The sequence below is a fragment of the Sciurus carolinensis genome, chromosome 1 (assembly GCF_902686445.1).
Source record: "Sciurus carolinensis chromosome 1, mSciCar1.2, whole genome shotgun sequence".
NCBI lineage: Eukaryota > Metazoa > Chordata > Mammalia > Rodentia > Sciuridae > Sciurus > Sciurus carolinensis.
Window position 1 is genome coordinate 1,157,482 of NC_062213.1, and position 23,653 is coordinate 1,181,134.

Here is a 23,653-nt window from a genome sequence, read left to right on the forward strand (position 1 = left end):
AACAGTCCAGAGCCCCACACAGTCCCCCAAAAGGGTGGAGGTGGTCCTGTGATCCTACCCTAAGAAGCTCCCAATGTGGGGAGAGAGACGGTTGGTTCCGCCCTGTGAGGCCACTCCGCCTGGGCACGCGAGCCAGGAACAAGTCAGCTCCCTATTCGCTGAGCCCTCTAGCACTTATCCGTTCATAGGACAGTGTGACCTGGAGCTCACAGGCTCTGCTTGGCTCCCCTTGGATGCCCACTTCTAATTTGGACTGTTACTGAGTATAGTACCTCTTAAACTGTCCTGTAGGTTTGGATTAGAGCTGCTGTACACCCAGGCAGCCAGGGAGGTAAAGGGACTTTTGGGCCTCACCTGGCCGGGCTGGTCCCAAATGCTGTCCTCAGGATCAACTCCTTCTATCCCCTTTCCACGGGCTAATCAAGAGACTGAGTTTCCTGGCTGGAACCCTGAAAGTCTCAGGAGCACTAGGAGCCAGGAGGGCAGATGGCCATAGCTCCTGGGGCCTGGGCATCCCAGCCAGAGAGCTGTAGCAGGCACCCTTTCTGTCCCTGGACTCCTCACTGGTTGCTGGCAAGATTCCTGTTTAAACCCAGACCCTGTGACTTCTCCATTCCTTCCTTTTGTCTTTCTGATTGGCAAACACCAATGCTCTAGGACCGTCCACACTTGGGGTCCTTATTTCCACCCACCTTTCCATCGCGGCCCTGTCCCTACAACTTCCCCAGCTAGTACTCTGGGCTTACCCACACAGCCTCCTCTTAGGCCCCTTCCAGCCTTCCTGGCCTGCACCCCGCAGCTTCTGGCACTACTTACACCCTTCCCATCTCCTCCCACAGGCTACTCAAGCACTCTATCTGATCCCCTACCCATCATTTCTTCTCCCGTCTCCTGCTTCCCTATCCAACCTCAGCCTCTGAAACCCTCCCTAATTCTGAACCCCCCCCGCCCCCAGGCCCATGGACCCTGTGTAGGGGGTCTTTCCCTTCCAGACCTTGGGCATCTTGGTGGAGGGGCTGCTTTCTCCTTGACTGCTCCCTACCCAGGTTTGTATGGGGTGAGGCTGCTTTCTTCCCTTCCCTTCCCTCCCCTCTCCACTCCTTTCCTGTCCCCTCCCCTCCCTTACTTTTTCCTTCCTTCCACTCCTCTCTCTCCTTCTCTCTCTCTCTCTCTCTCTCTCTTTCTCTCTGCAAGCTCTCTTCCCTTTTGCAGTATTGGGGATTGAACCACTGAACCCAGGGGCACTCTACCACTGAACTACATCCTCAGCCCTTTTTATTTTGAGATAGGGTCTTGCTAAGTTGCCCATTGAACTTACCTTCTTCCTGCCTCAGCCTCCCAAGTTGGAGTCAGCTTTCTTCTCGTTGGCCTCCCTCTACTGCCCTCCTGCCCTCGAGGTTCTTCCTTCACCGCCCCTAGTCCCTGCCCAGCATGGAGGGAGAACTCCCTGCTGGCCAGTTCCACCCTCCTTCTGAATTCCTGCTCTGATTGTTCCAAGTCTCAAAGGGCCTGCTGTTCCCATCAACAAGTAAAGGGAACCTAGGGGGCTTCCAAACAACTCCCTTAGCCAGATGGCTGCTGAGCATTGATCTGGGCGCTCTCTCCAAGGGCCCCAGGGTAGGTGTGGGCTCCAGGGCAGGCGGGACTCGAGGAGCCGGGTGCAGGGGTGTGGGGAGCCCCCCAGCAGGCAGCACCACCTAGGAGTGCAGCATGGGATCAGCGGCTAGCCTAGTATCTGTGGAAAGCTTTAATGGCCGTGTACAGGGGTATAGGGCAGAGTGAGCCTGGCCAGCCGGGCACCAGCGTCACCAGATGAACATTGGCTTGCCATCATCATGTGCCAGCTGGTTGAGACACGAGAGCAACAGCAGCGCATCGGTGAGCATGCTGGGGTGCACGGTCTCCACCAGCACGCGTTGCAGGAAGTCCACAGTGTAGGAGCCTCCCTCTGAGGCCGCCAGCTCCGGCCGCTCACGCAGGATGCCATAGGCGTTCACCAGCTGCTCCGTCAGCGCAGGATGTACCCGCCCGTTGTAGCCCAGACTCTGTAGTCGGTTCATGATGCTCACGTAGCGCTGGGTGAGTGTCTGGCACAGCTCCTCATCCAGTTTGTGGTCACTGGGGTTCAGGGATGCCTGTGGGGAGAGTGGTCTTCAGGGACCCTCCTTGCCCCACTCTGCAACATGGGAAGGGAGACTGTGTAGTATGACTACCACCCAAGGGGGTGGGCAGGGAGGAGGTCCTGGGTGACAGGCTGGAGGGATCTGGGGGTAGGGGAGTTTGGGGGCTGAGCCTGACAGAGAAGCCCCAAAGCCCTACCCAGGCAGGGCCAGTAGCTCTGCAAAGTTCTCAGAATACCCCATTCCTGTTGGGACTGGGCTGAGGACAGGGACTGTGGCTGAGAGTCTGGGGGCACTGGGAAAAAATGAGGAGGCTCTTCAAACTCCCATGTTTGCCTGGCCTGGAAGTCTTCAGGACTTGCCCAGGACTCCTCCTGGCTCCCCTCCCTGATCCTCCTCAGTCTCCTCTGGAGGCCCCTGCTTCATACCCTGGACTCCATCCTCAGGACCTCCTCGTGCACCCTCTGTGGGACTTACTTTTCTCCCTGACACTTAATGTGGGATGCCAGCCAAGCACTCTGGACCCCAGCTCTGAGGGTCTGCCACCTGGACCTGGGGACTGGGAGATCTGTTGGGTCTCCACTGGGCACACCCACCCCAGCCAGGCAGCTTCTGCCTCTGGCCAGGAACTCTCTAATTGCCTGGTGCTTCTGTTGTACTAGTTTTTAAATATTTTGAAGATCTCCCTGATTAGAAGGAACTTCATTACCCTATTTAAAAACAAAGGAGATAAATAAAACAAATAAAAATAAGATAAAATGAAATGACTTAGGTATGTAATACAAGCAAGATAGATATCAAAACAAACCTAAAGGAAGCCCAAGGAAGGAAATTAAAAAATAGCAGAAATTAGGAAACAGAATCCAAAGGATTAGCCATGATCAGCAAAACACAATTGGACAAAGTAGACCCACTTCACTGAAGAGCCAGAGCAAAGACTGGGGCAGAAGTCCCTCTGCCTGTAGGAACTCCCAGTCAAGGCCACATGGCACCCATTCTGCAGTGGCCTGCATGTCACTAAGTTCCAGCCAATGAGATGAAACTACGACGGTAAGCCCCACCCCCTGAAGGCTGACTTGGCCCCTAGGTCTGAGAGAGTGAGGGACTCATGAAAAATAGGACCCCTTAAGATTTAAGATTAAGGGGCAGCATCTCTCAGCAGGAAGTGAGACAGCCATGTTAGCTCTGAGTCCTACAGGGTTAAAAGATGCACCAGAAAATTAGGACTTAAACAGTGGGTCAGTCAAGGCCAAGGGAGTAAGGTAACATTCCAGGAGATGGTAGGTTGGGAAGTCCGTGCAGCCTTCTGAGACTGTGTGACCAGCAGAGCTACAGAGAAGCCAGGTCCAGACAAGACATGGTCAGTAAGACCAAACAACATTCTGCTGTTTTCAAAATAATACTAGTGCTTTTCCCAGATGGTAAGGAGGGAATTCCAGGTGGGGAGGGCAAGCATGTGTGTAGAAGTCACTAAAGTGGCCTGCAGGTATGAGCCTAGAGGTACAGAGCACATGAAGAGCACACCCCAGGGTGGAGACTTCAGCGGGAAACGCACGACACTGAAGAGGCTTGAGGAGGAGAGCCAGACCCAGCTGTCACCCACCTCTGCCTGGGATGACATCAAGAGGCCGGCCCCACCTACCCTAGATGCCATAAAAGCTGAACACTGGGATTGCTGTCCCCAGGGCCGCCTCCTTGGTGCGCCATCAGAACCAAGAGCCTTGTTCACATCCCAGCTGTGCCTGTATCTGACTCTCCTGACACAATAACCCATCCAAGGGGTGACAGACTGAGTCCCACAACACATAGATGAGGACATGAGAGCTGGAGAGCTGAGAGGAAGAACGAAGGACTGAGGCTGACGCCGCTGTGGCAGATGAGGCTGGCTTACTGCAGCCCTGCGTGTCACAGCAGTTTGGTGTAGTCCCTGACACACGAGTAAAATTGCAGAGGACTTAACAGCACCCTAGTGCATTACATCAGGTATCTGTGGATAATTATCTGGAAGACTTTTCATGCTTCTCAGAATGTTAAGAAGAAAGGGAGGGAGTGAGGAACCTGTGACATCTCAATGACAGACAGAAAAGGCACCCTAGAAAATCAGAGTTTGTTCATGAAAAAACAATATAATCGTTTCTGAGATGGCAGGAAAGCTCTGAAGCTGAAGTGGCAGACACTGAAGTTCACCCAGCTTTCTGTCACTTACTGTGGCCTTCCTAACGGGAAGCTGAAGCTCTTTCAGACTTCAGTCTGCTGTCTGGGCTTCTGCCAAGCAGAGGGATGTGAGTGGTTGGGACTTCCACACAGAGGTGGCGACTTTGGGGAATCCATGGGCGTGGCACTGGTTCTTCAGGGACAGCTGTGTTTGACTCGGGCATCTGACTGGGTGTGTGCACACTGTCCTGGGCAGTGGGGCTCATAGCTTGTCCACTATGAAGGTCTTCTGTTGTGTTGGTGTTTGTCCAGGCAGTGTAGCACACAAGCACAGTTTTGTGTCCCTGAAGCTTTTCTAACTACCTAGACATTTACGGTAAACGCTTGCTAGTGTGGGTTCAGCCACCAAGACCACTGAGTTGCCTGAAAAGACCCAGTGAATAATCTAGAACACACTTCATGCTTTATGGGGAGGCTAGCATTCGCTGTCAATGTAAATATGGGATAAAGTTGCCTCTATGATCTGCTGCTTTTAAATACTCGGCCCAACAACCTGGACAATATAAGCTATAGTATGATAAATAAAATTTAGGGGGCTAGGGCTGTAGCTCAGTGGTAGAGCACTTGCCTAGCACATGCGCTTGCGGCTCTGGGTTTGATTCTCAGCACCACATAAAAATAAATAACTACAACTAAAAAAAGAAAAGTTTTAGGTCTGGGGTACAGGTCTGTGGTGCAGTGCTTGCTTGGCATAGACCAGGCTGGGTTTCTATCCCTGTACCAGAGAGAGAGAGAGGAAGGGAGAGACTTGAGCAGATAAATATGTTTAACCTGATTAAACAATGTATACATGTAGGGATGCATCATATGGCTCCCCATTAATATGTACAATCTTTATGTTTTTATTAGTTTAAAAATAAATTTAGGTGTGGTGGTGCACACCTGTAATCTCAGAGACTTGGGAGGTTAAGGCAGGAGGATCACTAATTCAAAGCCAGCCTCAGAAACTTAGAGAGGCCCTAAGCAATTCCGTGAGACCCTGTCTCAAAATAAAAATTTAAAAGGGCTGGGGATGTGGCTGAGTGGTTAAGCACCCCAGGGTTCAATCCCAAAGTAATAATAATAATAATAATAATAATAATAATAATAGGGCTAGGGATATAGCTCAGTTGGTAGAGTGCTTGCCTTGAAAGCACAAGGCCCTGGGTTCAATCCCCAGCACTGCAAAATAATAGTAATAATATAATAACAACAACAACAACAACATAAATTTGATTGAAGAGATTACAACTGTCTGCTAAATAAAGGGCCAGGAAAAGTGGAAGTAGATACAGAAAGGAATCAACAAATGATCCAGACTAAGACAAGGGGGTAAATATCTGGTTCTAAAATGTGACATCACTCAGCCCCTAGTGGACCCATGCAGAGGGCATGGGTATCAGCCTAGGTCGCAAAGCCACTTCTCTGCAGGAGGGCCTCGGGGAGCTCCTTCCCAGGGGGAATGAGGGTCTCCTCTACTGACAGCAGAATGGGCCAATGGGTCTGGAATTGGTGATGGAGGCTTTTGGGCTCAATGATTTTAGTGTCTTGGTGATAGTGAGATGCCTAGAGGCTGTCAATGGGGCTCAGTGGGCACCGTGCTGGCTTTGACTTCCATGGGCACCAGAGGAAGTATTGCCTTATATACATTCGCTCTTACCTAATGAGTTGTGCCTTGGAGCTGCAACTGTTAAATTCTACAGCCTAAGCAATAACTTCCATGTCAAGGGTAAGAAACAACATGAAGGGGGACAAACACAGACTACCCCTATCAAAGACCCATGTGTTTTATCATCTTCCGTTTAAACAACAAACAATAGGAATCCTCTTTTCACAGTTTACTATCCAGTTTCTACCTGGACAACTAGACATTTGCTTATAATCAAATGTAGACTTTGCAAAGACAACTAGACACCAGATGCCAGCATTTAGAGACATAAGCATTGTGCTTCTACAGTGTATTTTGCCAAGTTTTGAATTGCCCTAGCCAATCTGCACTGTGGCATAGCAGCATTGCTTTGGGACACCAGCAGAGGATTGTCATCTAGAAACTCCACCGAAGAGGGTCCCACTGATGCCAGCAACAGAAGTTGCAAGGTGCTGAGGGGTAACCAGTACTGTAAAGATGTGTAATCAAAGCCACGAACAGCAGCAAAGCTGTTCTGTGATCCCAGCTGCTCCAGGGGCTGATCTCAAATAAGGTCAGCAAGACTTAGCAAAATAAAAAATAAAAATAAATAAAAAGAGCTGGGGGTATAAGTATATGACAAAGCACCACTGGGTTCAATCCCCAGTACCAGGGGAAAGAGGGAGGGAGAGAGAGAGAGAGAGAGAGAGAGAGAGAGAGAGAGAGAGAGAGGTAGGTGTAATCTATCAATGTAGTTTAATCCATAAATCAATGTAAAACTACTCAAAATTTGAAACAGGTTTTCCCAGGAACTTGATGTTTCCACTATAAAAATTCACACTGAATAGGAAGAGCTAAAACAATCAAGGGAGAAGCAAGGTGAGGTCTGCCTGGAGTGATACCCAGCTCTGTGCAGCTCTCGGGGCAGCATGGCTTGGGTGGAGAGCCCAAACAGGTGCAGGCCTAGAAGAGGGACAGAGGCAGGTGCTGGGCACCCCCTTGGCCTGGCAGTGCTGGGTTTCTGCAGCTCTGGTCGGTTGCCCACTACAACAGAATGCTGTGGGGTCCCAGGGAATTGTCCATGCCCCTCAAAAGAAACTAAGCTGCTGCAGTCATTCTGTCCACACAGCCCTCTCCGTCTTCTCTTCAGAGTACCCCTTGTCCCTTTGTGCGGTTGTCCCCCAGGCCTAAGGGCTGTCCCTCTACACCTACCCGTTGAGGCTCTGCACTATGGCTATACACTGCTGGGGGGTCATCCCAAGCTGGTGGTCCCTCTGTGTGAGGCTTGCCTCTGGAGCTAGACCAGGGGTTGTCCATGCTGGGGAGAGGTACCACCCTCCCTAACCCACACCATCATGATCAGTTACAGGGCAGTCAAAGACCTAAGGGAAGAAAAAAACAACTTCAAATCCTTAGGAGAGAATTCAGATGAGGAGAGTATAGAAAATGCAGAATACTTTCAGGACTTTCTGATGGGAAGATTTTTAAAATTTTAAGACATTAAGAGGCCGGGCGTGGTGGTGCTTGCCTATAGTCCCAGCAGCTTGGGAGGCTGAGGCAGGAGGATCACTAGTTCAGAGATAGCCTCAGCAGCTTAGTGAGGCCCTAAGCAACTCAGTGAGACCCTGTCTCTAAATAAAATACAAAATAGGGGCGGGGAGGTGGTTGAGTGCTCCTGAGTTCAATCCCTGGTACCCCCCTGCAAAAAAGTATCAACATCAAGGGCAAAAGCTGAAAATTCTGATTACATTAACCTTAACTACTTACCCAAAGGAAAATTTAACCTAAGGAAAAGGCCAGCTCAAACCTGGACCCAAAATCAAGCCTTGTAACCAAGTCAATCCTTCCCAAACTACACACAAAAGGCTCGTGTTTGTCAAGCACCGTCCTCCATGCTGCCCGGGAGGAGGTAAGTGGACGCGTCCTGGGCCTGAGGTCCCTGGAAACGAGGCCAACAGCTGCTGCATGGCTCTGGGGCCAGTTTCCTGTGGTCCCCCAGTGATCCTTGAGGACACCCACAGGACCAGGGAGGAAGTGTGGGCTGTGCCAATCTGGGGAGGGTCACAGTACTCCTCGAGCCTCTGGCTCAGCCTCTGGGGATTGGGGTCGCCCATCCAGAGGCCATCTTGGTGGCAGAGGGGGAGAGCCATCTGCCTGTTCTTGGAACCCTCTTCTTTGGGGAGGCTGCTGGGACTGGGACCACGGGCTCTCGCTGCCAGATGCCCTGGATAGCTGCTGGCCACTTGGATTGAGCATTGGCTTCTTCCATCCCAGGGTCTCCTTGGATTCTAACATGTTAGCTTCACTGGAGGGCAGGGTCCCCAGTGTCCCCTCCTGGGTCAGCATACTGCCCCATCCCTTCAGATGCCTCTGGCAGTGTGTGGGAGACGGACAGCCACACACCTGGATGATCTTCTCTGGAATGTTGGAGACAGTGAAGCCATAGAGGCGCACACGCTCTGGGAATATGCTGGACAGGATCCTGCGGTCCAGCTGGAAGGCGATCTCCCCCACAAGCCTCTCCCAGGCCAGCTGCTTCGACTCTGGGGATGACAGAGGGACTTGGCTGAGCAGTGGGTGAAGTGTTGGGGTGTGGTCTACAGCCCAGGTGGGTGGCAGGGGGGTTGGTCTAGGCGCCCCAGACTGGCAGTGAGACCCTATGGCATCACTGACCTCGGGAGCTGTCTGGGAACTTGCTAGTCTTGCGGTGGGCCATCTTCCGCTCCAACTCCAGGAGGCCTTTTCGAGATGATTCCGTGGTACGTGAACACCCCCGGCTGTCATTCACCGAAGCCGGGGAGGATGAGGTGCGTGGTGGGGATTGGAGGTTGCGTGGGGGAGAATGGGGGGCAGGCAAGGGCCGGGTGGGAGAGTGCTGCGCTCGGGTAGGGGTGGGGATGGTGCCTGAGGGGGTGCAGTTGGTGGCAGCTTGGGGGATGGGGACAGGGACTGTGCCAGCAGGAGAGGCCGTTGGGGGGGTAGGGACAGAGGCAGGGACCATCTGTCCCTGGGGGACACCAGACTGGATTCGGGCATCTGCGGTGCCATAGAAGGTTGTCGTGGGACCAGGCATGGCCACGATGCCCACCGGGGTGGAGGTCTGGAGGGGTGCACCCACAAATGTCACGCTGAGGGGTTCTGGTTCCTGGATTGGCTGGGGGTGTTCACTGGCGAGTGTGACTGGTTGGGGAGGCAGAAATGAGAGGAGGGGGTTAGAGTGAGGCAGGGCGGGTGCAGGGTCTGGCATCCCTAGGGCACACCCTGCCCCTGCCTGGCACCCCATTACCTTTGGAGGTGATGGCGGGCCCTGCACCAGCTGAGGAAAGGGGCCCAGAAGGACCTCCTTGGAGCGTGTCTGCCAGCCGCACCCCTGGGGCCTCCGGCACAATCAGGCCGCCCATGGGGCTGGCCAGAAGGTTCTGAGAGACACCTAGCGGGGCCGCTGTGGAGTTGAGCAGGGGGCTGCTCAGAGAGACTGCTACTGGGCCTGTCAGGGGAGCCATCAGGGGACTGCTCTGAGACACAGCCAGGGGACCTGTCAGGGCGCCTGCCAAGGGGCTGCTTGGAGTCAGGGAGCCGGTGGAGGTTAAGCCCAGGGAGTTGGTCAGGGTGGCCCCGGGGGTCACTGTGATGGGGTTGGCCAGGTGGCTACTCAGGGGGCCGGTTGAGGGCAGGCTGGTCAGGGTGCCCCCTGGGGTCATTGCTATGGGGCTGGCCAGGTGGCTGCTCAGGGGGCCGGTCAGGAGGCTGGTGAGTGGGCTGCTCTGTGACACAGGCACCGGGTTGGACAGCAGCGTGTTGAGAGGGCCCATCAGGGGGCTCACAAAGGAGCCCACTGCAGGGCTGGGTTGTGGGCTGCTCAGCATGTCTGCCAGGGGTGCCAGGGCCACAACCCCCACTTCTTCCAGGACTTGTTCGTTTGCTGCTGCAGCTGGGGACGGGGGCAGGAAGACACCTGGGGGACACAGAGAGAGCACTGAGACCCCAGGCGAGTCCTGCCAGGAGTAGCGGAGGCAGTCATGGGCTCTCCTACCTTTCTAGGGCCTGGCCAAAGTGTTTGTCTGACTTTGGTGACTTGACCTCTCTGAGCCTCACTGCTTAGGTGGGCTGGAGTAATGATGCCCCTGCCTTTGAGGGGATTCAAGGGGCAGCCACTGTGGAGGACCTGCAGGCAGGTCTTCCCTCTTTTCTCAGTCCCTAGAGTCTCGTGTCTAGCTCTGATTCTCCAATTAGTCCTCCCAGACTTACTTCTCTGCCTGCCTCCCTTCAAGTCACGGGATGGTTCACAGCCCTCCCCTCAGTTGTTCTTATTGTACTGAGCTGCTGACCCCTCACCCAAGAAAGGAGGGTTTCCCAGTGGCAGGACTCTCAGGTGGCCAAGTTGGCCCTTCTGGTCTCTGAAGGGGAAAAGTGGGCTGGGCCTCCTGTGGAGAGAGATGAACCCGCTGGGTAGGACCCCTAGGGGGTCAAGGCTTCAACAGGCAGAGCCTCACCTGGCCCAGGGCCATGCACAGTCTGCCTGAAGAGGGAATGTAGGCCTGCAAGGGCAGGTTGGCCCCTGCCATGTGTCCTAAGAGGCCCAGACTCATTTCTTTACACTCCTGGACCCCCTGGGAGTTCCATGAGTTCTGGAGGAGAGTACCTTCAAATGACCACGGTTTGAGGGAGAGTCCCCTAGGAGGCACAGAGCTAAGTAAGGAGGCAGAGTGCAGGCAAGAGTTTTGAGGGTACGCAATTTCAGTGAAGACTTCTGCTTTATTTGTCTTGTCACAAAAGCAGTATGTGCTTAATATAGGGAAAGAATGAAAACAGACAAGAGAAAAACATGAGAACTCCCTGACAGTCCAAGCACGCCAAGGTTAGTCCCTAGAGAAGAGCTTGCCATCACCTTGCAGACTTTCCTACAAGTTTATGTAAACCAGAGGTTGGAGAATATTTTCTGTAAAGGGTCAATTGGTAAATATTTCCCACTTTGCCAGCCACATGGTCTCTGTTGTAAGTACTCAAGTCTGTTGTTCTTTTGCTGTTCAGCAAAGGCAACCAAAAAAAAACTTGAAAGTGAATGACTAAGGAAATGTAGCAATAAGCAATATTTATGGACACAAAGTTTTGAATTTTGTGTACTTTTCATGTGTTATTAAACAGTATTTTTTTTTTTTTTTTTTTTTTTTTTTTTTTTGCGGTGCTGGGGATCGAACCCAGGGCTTTGTGCTTGCAAGGCAAGCACTCTATCGACTGAGCTATCTCCCCAGCCCTTAAACAGTATTCTTGTTTTGATTTTTTTCAACCATTTAAAAACGTAAAACCTGTTCTTAATTCACAGGCTTTATACAAACTTGAGAAAATGACCACTGGAAACACGACCACTGTGGGTGATTGGCCAGGTGGCCAATTCAAAATCTCAATCACTCTCAATGTAAATTATAGCTGATTAATTTGATATATGTATACAAATAGCACCGCTATAGTCTTCATTTGCCTGTTCACCAAAAGGGTGAGGGAGATGGGACAGATCTTGGCCGGTTTCTCCAGAGGAAAATGACCCAGTCTTTTGAGTTTTGGTCCAAGTTGAATTCCAGATAAAATCAGTAAGCACTACAAAGAAGGTAATTCTATGACTACCAAGGGTGCACTTCATAGAAAGTATAACATCAGAACACACAAAGCAAAAACCACAGGGACTCTCAGAAGGTGTTGGATGGTAGCTGCCCCCAGATCCAGGACAGAATGAACAATGACACAGGGAATGGATTCTGTAATTCACAAAGCTGGTCTAATACACACCAGAGATATTCAATAGCAGGTGTGAGCAGGGTTCAATACCCAGGCTGAAAAACAAAAAGGCAGAAATAAGTCCTTTCTTAGTAGGATTTTCGCCCCCCTGGTACCAGGGATTGAACCCAGGGGCACTTAACCACTGAGCCACATTCCCAGTCCTTTTTAAAAAATATTTTGTTTAGAGACAGGGTCTCACTGAGTTGCTTAGGTTCTCATTAAATTGTTGAGGCTGGCTTTCGTGATCCTCCTGTGTTAGCCTCCTGAGTCACTACAATTACAGATGTGTGCCTCCGCATCTGGCTCTTATTGGAGAATTTAAAAAATGTATTAAAATCCCTAATTAAAAGGCAGAGACTAGCAGAATGAATTTTTGAAAAAAGACTCATGGTGCAACTATATGGAGACTCATTTTATATTAAAAGTCACAGATTTAAAGATAAAAGAATGGAAAAAATGAAAAAAGGCATTCCATGCAAATCCTAACCAAATGAGAGATGGGTAACTATATTATATCAGACAAAATATATTTTAAAAATTTTTTTATAAAAAGCAAAGAAGGACATCACTGGTTCAACCCCTGGTAGAAGGAGGAGGAGGAGGAGGAAGAAAATAGACAATTATTCATTAAGACTTGTAGAGTCTACACTTTCAGTAATGGAACTAGATAGAAGATTGAGAAGCAAACTAGACCTAACAGACATATGGGACATTCCATCCAACAATGGCAGAATATACATTCTCCAGTGCACACTGAACATTCTCCAGGACAGACCATATGTGTGTGTGTGTGGGAAGTCTCAATAAATTTAAAAAGATTGAAATAAAAGTATTGTCTCTGACCATAATGGAATGAAATTAGAAATAAAAACAGAAGGAAACCTGGAAAAACCAATTTGTGGAAATTAAACACACTCTTAAATAGCCAATGAGATAAATAAGTCACAACAGAAATTAAAAAATACTTTGAGATAAATGAAACTGAAAACATGACATATTAAAACTTATGGAGCTAGGTTCCATGGTGCAAGTCTGTAATTCCATCAATTTTTGCAAGTTCCCGGCTAGTCTGGGCAATTTAGCAAGATGCTGTCAATAAATAAATAAATGAATAAATAAAAGGACTGGGGATGTGGTTCAGTGGTAAAGTGCCTCTGGTTCAATCCCCAGTACCAAAAACAAAAAATGAACAAAAATTTTGTGGGATATAGCAAAGGCAGTACTTATAGTGAATTGTGTATCTATAAATCCCTAAATTAAAAAAGACAAAAAAATCAACAATCTAACTGTACACTTTAAGGAACTAGAAAAAAATACCAACAAGAGAAAATATTGAACTGTTCCCACAAAGTGGGAGAAAATATTTGCAAGACATATATTTGATAAGGAACTGTACCCAGCATGTATGAAGAACTCCCACAACTCATCAATAAAAAGACAAATAGTTCAGTTTATCACAATAGGCATTTTTCCAAAGATATACAGATGACCAATAAACATATGAACAGGCTCAGCATCATTACAAGGAAATGCAATTTAAAACCACAGTGTGATACCACTTCACACCCACTAGGAGGGCTAAAATTAAAGTCACATGATTACAAGTGCTGGCAAAGATTTGAAGAAATCAGAGTCCTGATATATTGCTGGTGGGACTGTAAAATGGTACCATTTTGGCAAACAATCTGGCAGTTACTCCGAGTGTTAAACATAAAGTTACCACCCAACCCAGTAATTCTCCTTGATACATATGCAAAGGAAATGAAAACGGGTCTGAACAAAAACTGACACAGAATGTTCGTCCCAACATTCAGAATAGCTTAAAGGAGGAATCCACACAACCGTCCATCAGCTGATGAGTGGATACCCCGGAGTACGTCCACATCTAGGAGCAGGCCCACAGGCCCAACTCTGACCCGTCCACGTCTAGGAGCAGGCCCGCAGGCCCGCCTCTGACCGGTCACGTCTAGGAGCAGGCCCGCAGGCACTCCTCTGACCCGTCCACGTCGAGGAGCAGGCCCGCAGGCCCGCCTCTGACCCGTCCACGTCGAGGAGCAGGCCCGCAGGCACTCCTCTGACCCGTCCACGTCGAGGAGCAGGCCCGCAGGCCCGCCTCTGACCCGTCCACGTCGAGGAGCAGGCCCGCAGGCACTCCTCTGACCCGTCCACGTCGAGGAGCAGGCCCGCAGGCACTCCTCTGACCCGTCCACGTCGAGGAGCAGGCCCGCAGGCACTCCTCTGACCCGTCCACGTCGAGGAGCAGGCCCGCAGGCCCGCCTCTGACCCGTCCACGTCGAGGAGCAGGCCCGCAGGCACTCCTCTGACCCGTCCACGTCGAGGAGCAGGCCCGCACGCCCTCCTCTGACCCGTCCCATCGAGGAGCAGGCCCGCACGCACGCCTCCGACCGTGAGTGCGGGTCGGGCTGGAGCGCTGACGACCCTGGAACACACCTGGACCGCACGAACGACCCGCGTTGCACGGAAGGTCTGGGGTGGGCGAATCCATGAAAAGGCAGCCCCGCGCCAGATCCAAGGCAGATGCGCTGCATTGATCTGTTTTAATGACGTGGGTCCAGAAAGATCGGTCATATCAGACAAGTGAGTTTAAAAAGAAAAGCAAATGCCTGAGACTAAGGCAGTGGGTCGCGTTTCAAGCGGTTCGAGCTCTGGTGGCCGCCAAACTGCTGCCGGGTCTTCCCCGCGCAGGGCAGCCTAGTCCGCCACCTCGCGCCCATCGCTTCCCGCCGGGTCCGCAGCCCCTGGCGCCAGGCCGCAGCAGGAGACCTGGCCTGGCACAGGAGGGTTAGCGCTGGCCAAAGGGTCCCCGGGGGCTCTTGCGCAGGGCGGGGCGGGGAGGGACTTTGTGCTGGGAGGGGCCGCCAGAAGGGCGGGGCTACGTCGTGGAGGCGGGGCTTGCTAATGGGAGGGCCTAGGGGCGGGGCCAGGTGTCGGGGCGGGACTAGGGGTCCTGAGGGAGAGACGGTGCCCTCTGGGGAGGCAGGTCCCTGAGGAGGCAGGGTCCTGGGGGCAGGGTCCTGAGGAGGGAGGGTCCTGAGGAGGGAGGGTCCTGAGGGAGGGAGGGTCCTAGGGGCGGGGTCCTGAGGAGGGAGGGTCCGGAGGAGGGAGGGTCCTGAGGAGGGAGGGTCCTGGGGGCAGGGTCCTGAGGAGGGAGGGTCCTGAGGAGGGAGGGTCCTGAGGAGGGAGGGTCCTGGGGGCAGGGTCCGGAGGAGGGAGGGTCCGGAGGAGGGAGGGTCCTGAGGAGGGAGGGTCCTGGGGGCAGGGTCCTGAGGAGGGAGGGTCCTGAGGAGGGAGGGTCCTGGGGGCAGGGTCCTGAGGAGGGAGGGTCCTGAGGAGGGAGGGTCCGGAGGAGGGAGGGTCCTGAGGAGGGAGGGTCCTGGGGGCAGGGTCCTGAGGAGGGAGGGTCCTGAGGAGGGAGGGTCCTGAGGGAGGGAGGATCCTGGGGGCAGGGTTCTGAGGGAGGGAGGGTCCTGAGGAGGGAGGGTCCTGAGGAGGGAGGGTCCGGAGGAGGGAGGGTCCTGAAGAGGCAGGGTCCTGGGGGCAGGGTCCTGAGGAGGGAGGGTCCTGGGGGCAGGGTCCTGAGGAGGGAGGGTCCTCGGGGCAGGGTCCTGAGGAGGGAGGGTCCGGAGGAGGGAGGGTCCTGGGGGCAGGGTCCTGAGGAGGGAGGGTCCGGAGGAGGGAGGGTCCTGAGGGAGGGAGGATCCTGGGGGCAGGGTCCTGAGGAGGGAGGGTCCGGAGGAGGGAGGGTCCGGAGGAGGGAGGGTCCTGGGGGCAGGGTCCTGAGGAGGGAGGGTCCTGAGGAGGGAGGGTCCTGAGGAGGAAGGGTCCTGAGGAGGGAGGGTCCTGGGGGCAGGGTTCTGAGGAGGGAAGGTCCGGAGGAGGGAGGGTCCGGAGGAGGGAGGGTCCTGAAGAGGCAGGGTCCTGGGGGCAGGGAGGGTCCTGGGGGCAGGGTCCTGAGGAGGGAGGGTCCTGAGGAGGGAGGGTCCTGGGGGCAGGGTCCTGAGGAGGGAGGGTCCTGAGGAGGGAGGGTCCTGAGGAGGAAGGGTCCTGAGGAGGGAGGGTCCTGGGGGCAGGGTTCTGAGGGAGGGAGGGTCCTGAGGAGGCAGGGTCCTGAGGAGGGAGGGTCCGGAGGAGGGAGGGTCCTGAAGAGGCAGGGTCCTGGGGGCAGGGTCCTGAGGAGGGAGGGTCCGGAGGAGGGAGGGTCCGGAGGAGGGAGGGTCCTGGGGGCAGGGTCCTGAGGAGGGAGGGTCCGGAGGAGGGAGGGTCCTGGGGGCAGGGTCCTGAGGAGGGAGGGTCCTGAGGAGGGAGGGTCCTGAGGGAGGGAGGGTCCTGGGGGCAGGGTCCTGAGGAGGGAGGGTCCTGAGGAGGGAGGGTCCTGGGTGCAGGGCCCTGAGGAGGGAGGGTCCTGAGGAGGGAGGGTCCTGAGGAAGGAGGGTCCGAAGGAGGGAGGGTCCTGAGGAGGGAGTGTCCTGAGGAGGGAGGGTCCTGAGGAGGGAGGGTCCGGAGGAGGGAGGGTCCTGAGGGAGGGAGAGTCCTGGGGGCAGGGTCCTGCGGGCAGGGTCCTGAGGAGGGAGGGTCCTGAGGAGGGAGGGTCCTGGGGGCAGGGTCCTGAGGAGGGAGGGTCCGGAGGAGGGAGGGTCCTGAGGAGGGAGGGTCCTGAGGAGGGACGGTCCTGGGGGCAGGGTCCTGAGGAGGGAGGGTCCTGAGGAGGGAGGGTCCGGAGGAGGGAGGGTCCTGAGGAGGGAGGGTCCGGAGGGTGGAGGGTCCGGAGGAGGGAGGGTCCTGGGGGCAGGGTTCTGAGGGAGGGAGGGTCCTGAGGAGGGAGGGTCCTGAGGGCAGGGTCCTGAGGAGGGAGGGTCCTGAGGAGGAAGGGTCCTGAGGAGGGAGGGTCCTGGGGGCAGGGTCCTAAGGAGGGAGGGTCCTGAGGAGGGAGGGTCCTGGGGGCAGGGTCCTGAGGGCAGGGTCCTGAGGAGGGAGGGTCCTGAGGAGGGAGGGTCCTGGGGGCAGGGTTCTGAGGGAGGGAGGGTCCAGAGGAGGGAGGGTCCTGGGCGCAGGGTCCTGAGGAGTGAGGTTCCTGAGGAGGGAGGGTCCTGGGGGCAGGGTTCTGAGGAGGGAGGGTCCTGAGGAGGGATGGTCCTGGGGGCAGGGTCCTGAGGAGAGTCCTGAGGAGGGAGGGTCCTGGGGGCAGGGTTCTGAGGGAGGGAGGGTCCTGAGGAGGGAGGGTCCTGAGGAGGGAGGGTCCTGGGGGCAGGGTTCTGAGGGAGGGAGGGTCCTGGGGAGGGAGGGTCCTGAGGAGGGAGGGTCCTGGGGGCAGGGTTCTGAGGGAGGGAGGGTCCTGAGGAGGGAGGGTCCTGGGGGCAGGGTCCTGAGGGCAGGGTCCTGAGGAGGGAGGGTCCTGAGGAGGAAGGGTCCTGAGGAGGGAGGGTCCTGGGGGCAGGGTTCTGAGGGAGGGAGGGTCCTGAGGAGGGAGGGTCCTGGGGGCAGGGTCCTGAGGAGTGAGGTTCCTGAGGAGGGAGGGTCCTGGGGGCAGGGTTCTGAGGAGGGAGGGTCCTGAGGAGGGAGGGTCCTGGGGGCAGGGTCCTAAGGAGGGAGGGTCCTGAGGAGGGAGGGTCCTGAGGAGGGAGGGTCCTGGGGGCAGGGTCCTGAGGAGGGTTCTGAGGAGGGAGGGTCCTGGGGGCAGGGTCCTAAGGAGGGAGGGTCCTGAGGAGGGAGGGTCCTGAGGAGGGAGGGTCCTGGGGGCAGGTTCCTGAGGGGAGGATTCCTGAGGGGCGTCTGCGGTGCAGCTTTGGGGAGCGCACGGGGGCTGAGGCGGCCTGCCCCTGGAGGAACGCCCTCAGAGGGTGGGCAGGCTTGCTGTGAGGCAGGGTCCGGGGAGGGCGGTAGTGGGAAGCAGGAAGGCTGATGATACTTCTCGAATAATAGGGTTAAGACTGCCCCCTGCTGGAGGAGACTCCCCCACACGCGCCCCGGAGAGAAGAACCGCAGGAGCAGGAGAGGGTGGGGTTAGTGGGAGAGGAGCTGAGGGGAGGTGTGCCAGGCAGCGAGAGCAGGGCAGGCCCCCAGACATCCTGTTCTGTTCATGCGGACTGCTGTCTTTCCCTGTTGGCTTGAGCCACTCTGACCACCTGCCACCTGACGAGAGGAGCCAGATCTGACCAATGTGGGCGGGAGCCAGGTTCCTACACTGTTCTAGTGTCTTGGGCACTCAGTTCAACCCTCATTTCCTCGCTCCTCTGCTACTTCAACAGCCCTGCCTCTGCTCCCCACCTACCTCTCTCCCCCAGAGACATCCCAGTGCAGGGCTCTGAGCAAGTCCTAGGGCTTTCAGGGGCAGAGGCATTACAGTCTGACTCCTGTTCTGACTTTACCTCCCAGGCGGAAGGAATTCGTGCGCCAAGGTCTGAACCTCTTGGCACCTGTTTCTTCTTGGTGACGTTAATTTGGCCAACAACCAACATTTACTGATTTCCTGCCACACAGATTGCCCACTCTGACCACACAGTTGTACCTTCTGGCTTGCTTGGAAAATCATCCCAGCCACCTGGCCTTTGAGCCTTTCCAGATCTCTAGTACACTGACCTCTTAATATTCTCCCCTCTGCTACAACCTTCTTGACCTCCAGCTCCCCGCTCAGGCAGCACCGTCTGTTATGTGCCTACACTCTGGTTGAACTGTCCTCAGCACCCCATCTGCCTGCTGCCCCCAGGCCCCGTATGCTATAGAAGGCACGAGGTTGGTGTCTGCTGCCTTTGTAGATTCCACAGATAAAAGGAATGCCATCTAGTCCCCGGTATCGTCAGACAGGCTTCCTAGTTTCCCTCCCAGTTCTCTCATCTTCACTGTGCTCCAGACTCTCCCCACCTTCCCCATTCTACCCTGGCTCTTAGAGAATGACTTTTTTTTTTTTTTTTTTTTTTTTTTTAACAGAGAACATTGAAGCCAATTCCCACAGTTCCCAACCACCTGGCTTCCCTTCCTTCTCTTCCAGGATAGTGGAAGAGATGCTCTTCCCTCAGTCAAGGGCATCTCCCATAAAATACCCTTTTCTTCTTGTGTGTGTGTGTGTGTGTGTGTGTGTTTTCTCAAACATTCTTTCCTTGTTCCTTCCATGTGTAAACAAATTCAGATCTCTGCCAGCTTGAAGCTCTATACTCCATGCCCCTCTCCAGCCACTACCTTCTCTTTACCCAGCTACCAGCTCCCCTGTCCCCCAAAGCCAAACTTCCTTAAGTGCCTCCATCATCCCTTCTCTCCATATTCTCTCTTATTCGTCACCTCACACTGGTTGACTTTTCCCACCTATAGTGGGGTCGAAATGACTTTAACCAAGGTCACAATGCCAAGTCATTGTTCACTAAAAGCTGTAGACATTTGTAGTACTTTTCTTTCCTGACTCCTTTACTTTTACTCTGTTGACACTCGGACTCCTCTGAAGCTATCTCTTGACTTCTATGGCATTAAACTTTTTATTTAAAAATATTTTTAGTTGTAGCTGGACACTACTATTTATTATTTTCTGTGGTGCTGAGAATTGAACCCAGTGCCTCACACATGCCAGTGCTCTACCACTGAGCCATGACCTCAGCCCTGTCATTAAACTTTTGGGGTTTCCTCCTCTCTGAGTACTCCCTTGCCATTATTTCTGTGTCTGTGCTTATTCAAGACTTGTCCCTCAGAGTCAGTCTGTCTCCCCTTCCTCTTTTAGCATAAAAGAGTAGGATTTATTCAAGTGAGAAGAAAAGAGATAGAGCTCCCACAAGGTGAGAGGGGACCCATAGGGGTTGCCCCTCAGTTTCTCCTTGCTATACACTCTCTTCCCAGGTGGTGTCACTCCCTCTCGTGGCATCAGTTAGCAACTCTTGATATGTGTGTATATATATATATTTATTCATTTATTTATATATATATATATATATTTATTTATTTTTGCAGTATCAGGGATTGAACCTAGGACCTCATGTATGGTAGGCAAGTGTTCTACCACTGAGCTACAGCCCTAGCCCAACTCCTGAATCTTTCCTGTCTAGTGCTGACCTCTTCTCTGAGCTTCAGGCACATATTACCACTTTCTCAAGTGGATGTCATGTGGATGTCCTAAAATCGGTTTGTCTAAAATTCAGCCCATTGTCTTCCTTCAAAATTCATTTACTTTTTATAGGCTTACCTCTAGCATTTGCAGGGCTACGGGCAAGCACACACATGGAAGCCAACTATCACATGTTGGAGTAGTTGAAAGTTAGCACTCAAGCCAACTACGAAATTATGTGACGGTTTCTTACTCTGACAGATAAACTTCTGTAACAACCCAGAAGGTCGTATGTGAATTTAGAATTCTTGTGCTTTCTGGAGTGCTGGACCAGTATGTGGTAGCTTGGCGGAAGCTGGCCCCTGACCCCAGCCCTCTTTCTGCACTCCTCTTCCTTCTGGGCTTGGTCCTGCACTATAAAGGGCCTGGCACATATGCTTTTGAAAGTCCCTGTGTCCAATCTCTGTTCATGCCTCCCAAGCTGCATTTCCTTCTCTGTTCCTCTTGAAAGGTGTTGAATCAGAACCCCGAACCAGAGCACAAGGAAAAAGAAGGGTTGGCCCAGAAAAAGGAATTGAAGATTGAGTTCATGAAAGCAAATCAAGAAAAAGAGTCTGACCCCATGAAAAAGTTTCATCACAGGAATGGGTTTGGGGAATAGGCAGGATGAGGAAGTGGCCACAGAAAGATGCCCAAGGCAATTATAATGATCCACCTTGGCTGGGCCTAGGGCTGGAAAGTTCTGCATTCTCAGCAAGTGGCATGATACATCCTCTAGTCATCTCATGTGGGAAAACAACAAATTCTGGATGTTCTCTTCATCATCCCTCACATCCAAGCAGTTAGGGTTTCAGATTTCTTACTGAATAACTTGAATGGATTTCTCTTCATCATAAAGTTCACGCTATCATCTCCCACCTAAGTGATTGCAACAGCCTGAGTCTAACCTTTCTCCTTGCCTCACTCTTGTTTCCCTTGAATCCATTTCCCCATAGCAACTGGAATGATCTTTCTGAGCACAAACACGATTACTCCCAGTTAGAAACCACAAGTTTTTGCCTATTGCCTTTAGGAGAAAGTCCAAGCTCCTTAGTATGTCATTCACAGTGCTTGGTGATCTGACCCCTGCTCACCTTTCTAGCTGCATTGTTCAGCTCTTCCTGGTCCCTAATACACACAAAACTACCATGACACACTCCCAAATATGAATATATATCCACATAAACAACACACGTTCACACTATCTGAGATAAGGCGTATATGCACTTGAACACCCATACCACATACATTCACACACTATAATACTGTAGCTCACGAACACACTCGTCACAACCCCTGTGCATATATTCACTCACACACAACATGGTCTGAAAGCCCACACACCACATTCTCTCATGTACTCCTGCACATCTTCCACACACACTCAACCTGTACACCTCAGTCCCTCACACCCACACCACCACACCACAAACTGAAGTACCACACGTTCTCATACCATATATATTTACACAGAGCCTGATTTTTTTTTTTTCTTTTTGGCGGTACTGGGGATTGAACCCAGGGCCTTGTGCTTGCAAGGCAAGCACTCTACTCATTGAGCTACATCCCCAGCCCCAGAGCCTGATCTTTAACCATACTCATCTGGTTCTCATTCCTGCAACCCCTAGGATCAGGCCTTTGTTCAAGCGGGTCTTTCTTCTGGAATGCTCCTTTGTGCTTTCATTAGCTGTCTGGGCTGCTTTTCTCCAGAAAGCCTTTCCTGACCCCTAAGCTTGGAAGATTTGAAGGATTCCCTTGAGAATCAAACCTAAGGCTCATTTGGTTAGTCTGGAAGTAAGAAATTAGAGCTTAGCGTCTTAAACTGAGGTTTCTTAAGTGCTGTACTTACTTCTCGCATGCATATTGTTTTTGTCACCCTGTCTGTTATCTCAGTCATAATGATACAACATTTAAAACAGGAGGGGCCTGTGTAGTGTGATCACCAGGGAAATGAAATCCCAGGCTGGATGGCAGGGGACCCAGTGGGTAGGAAGAAGAGTAAGACAGCAGGGGAGTGACCTCAGACCCACAGGGCTTTTGTGTCTTGGTGCAAAGACCCAACTTCTCAGAAGTGTGTCTCGTTCGGAGTGAGTCAAGTTCTGGGAATTTGTTTGGGTTGCAGGATCCTCCAAGGGGGCCTTTACTTCCAGTGGAGTTTGGAGCTGTGCAATGGGTAGGCTGGCAGTGGCTGAAGCACAGGGATCAACATGCGTCAGGGCGGAGGTCCAGTGACCCAGCTTGGGAACACAGGCGGAGGGCCTCAGAGGAGGAGTATCAGTCTCAAATGCCTTGCAGAGGTGGAGAAGGATGTGGCGCCTGCGAGGCCACCCACAGCCTTTCTAGAACAGCAGTATTGGAGTCTGTTGCCAAGCTGAACAGGCTTAAATAGGCAGAGAACAGAAAGCAAAGTCCTTCTCAGGAAGGAGAAAGAGTTCATGTCTGCCGATGAACAGAGAGGGTCAGGTGTGGTGGGCACTCTGCATGACAGAGTGCAGGTCACTGCAAGAGTGGGTGGGCTCTGAGTGTGTGTGGAAAGTCCACCTTGGACAGGAAAGAACACAGCTCCCTCCAGAACAGGAAGGATATTGTAGGGAGGGAAGTGAATGTAACAATCACCAGTGTTTTGTCATCTGCTCTCACCCTTGGTAACCTACCAACACGTGCTGGCAGCCACAGACTCCCATGGCCACACCCTGGGAGCTTGCTGCCCCCCGAAATTCTCCCTCTGGGGTCTTCAGTGCTGAGTAGTTTTTGCTTACAGCTTTCCATTCTTTCAACCCTCCCTCCTCCATGTCTCTACACTCAACTCTGGGCTCTGCTGCCTCCTGGCCTCTGAATGCCCCACCCCCACCACAGTCTCCACACTTAGGCCTAGCTCAGGGATCATCACTTCAGTTGCTTTTCTGTGAACACCTGCAACTTTTTTGCCTGTTCTTCTGCCTCACCCTCCTCTGTACATTTCCATCCCATACTAATAATTACCAACCTCAGGCTTCAGTCCTGTTTTCTCTCTGAAGCTTCTAGATGTGGGTCTTAGGTGCTTCCTGGCCATGTCTAACTGGAGAGTAATGGGGTGCTAATGGTGAGGTTGGGGTAAGCTGAGGGTTCATTGCATACTGGACCCAGCAGAATAGCAAGGTTGGATTCCAGAGCTGGGAAATTCATGTTTCAGTGCTGCTTGGAAGTTCAGTTGAGAGGAGGCGTGTGGCTAGGAGCTCCTACCACTAGGCGAGTAGACTTGGGGCCTGGTTTTGCCCTTTCATTCCTATGGTCGTGTGTACTCGTGTTCCCTTCCTTCACTTAGTTGGGCCAACGTCTCCAGGTTTGTTACTATCTATGTCCTCCCTCCGTTGTTTCCTGAGACCCCAGCACACTGAGTCTGTCCTCACTTCCAGCCTCACCCTTTCCTTCCCACTGTCCTTGGACCCAGGTCTCTTATAGTTACCCTGGCGTTGAGAAGGGCCTGCTGCCGTCTCTCCAAGCCCACTGGTGAACCCGCTGATGTTGAGACCTCCTGCCTGAGTTTTGATTGCAGACTTGAGCTCCTGATTCTCCCGAATGAGCCGCACAAGCTTCTTTAGTTCCTCATTTTCCCGCACCAGCCTCTCTATCTGATGCCGAAGCCCCTCATAATTGGTGAGTAGAGACATGCCCCAGGGCAGCAGGGAGGGTGCCGCCCACAGGAGGGCACTGCACCTGGAGGCTGCCCAGGGCCCCGGGCCTTGCCCGGGCTGGAAGAGGGTGCCAGAGTCTGCAAGGCTGGCCCAGCGGGCCCTGGGCATTGTGAGGTCAGAGGCTGTGCCCTCCTCCTTGTCCTCTGCTCCAACGGCTCAGCTCCCGTGCTGCTCTCCACGC

At 53.2% G+C, this 23,653-nt stretch overlaps 1 protein-coding gene across 1 annotated transcript; it reads right to left on the reverse strand.

Moving 5' to 3' along the window:
* Positions 1 to 1,741: 1,741 nt before the first annotated feature.
* Spatc1 (spermatogenesis and centriole associated 1) lies at positions 1,742 to 23,448 on the reverse strand. Its single transcript, XM_047520420.1, has 6 exons — positions 23,244 to 23,448; positions 9,665 to 9,895; positions 9,227 to 9,565; positions 8,614 to 9,120; positions 8,344 to 8,483; positions 1,742 to 2,135 (listed from the first exon to the last, which is right to left on the reverse strand). The coding sequence occupies exons 1-6, from the start codon at positions 23,446 to 23,448 to the stop codon at positions 1,806 to 1,808; spliced, it is 1,752 nt and encodes a 583-aa protein (XP_047376376.1). The 3' UTR covers positions 1,742 to 1,805.
* Between the last annotated feature and the right edge of the window lie 205 nt (positions 23,449 to 23,653).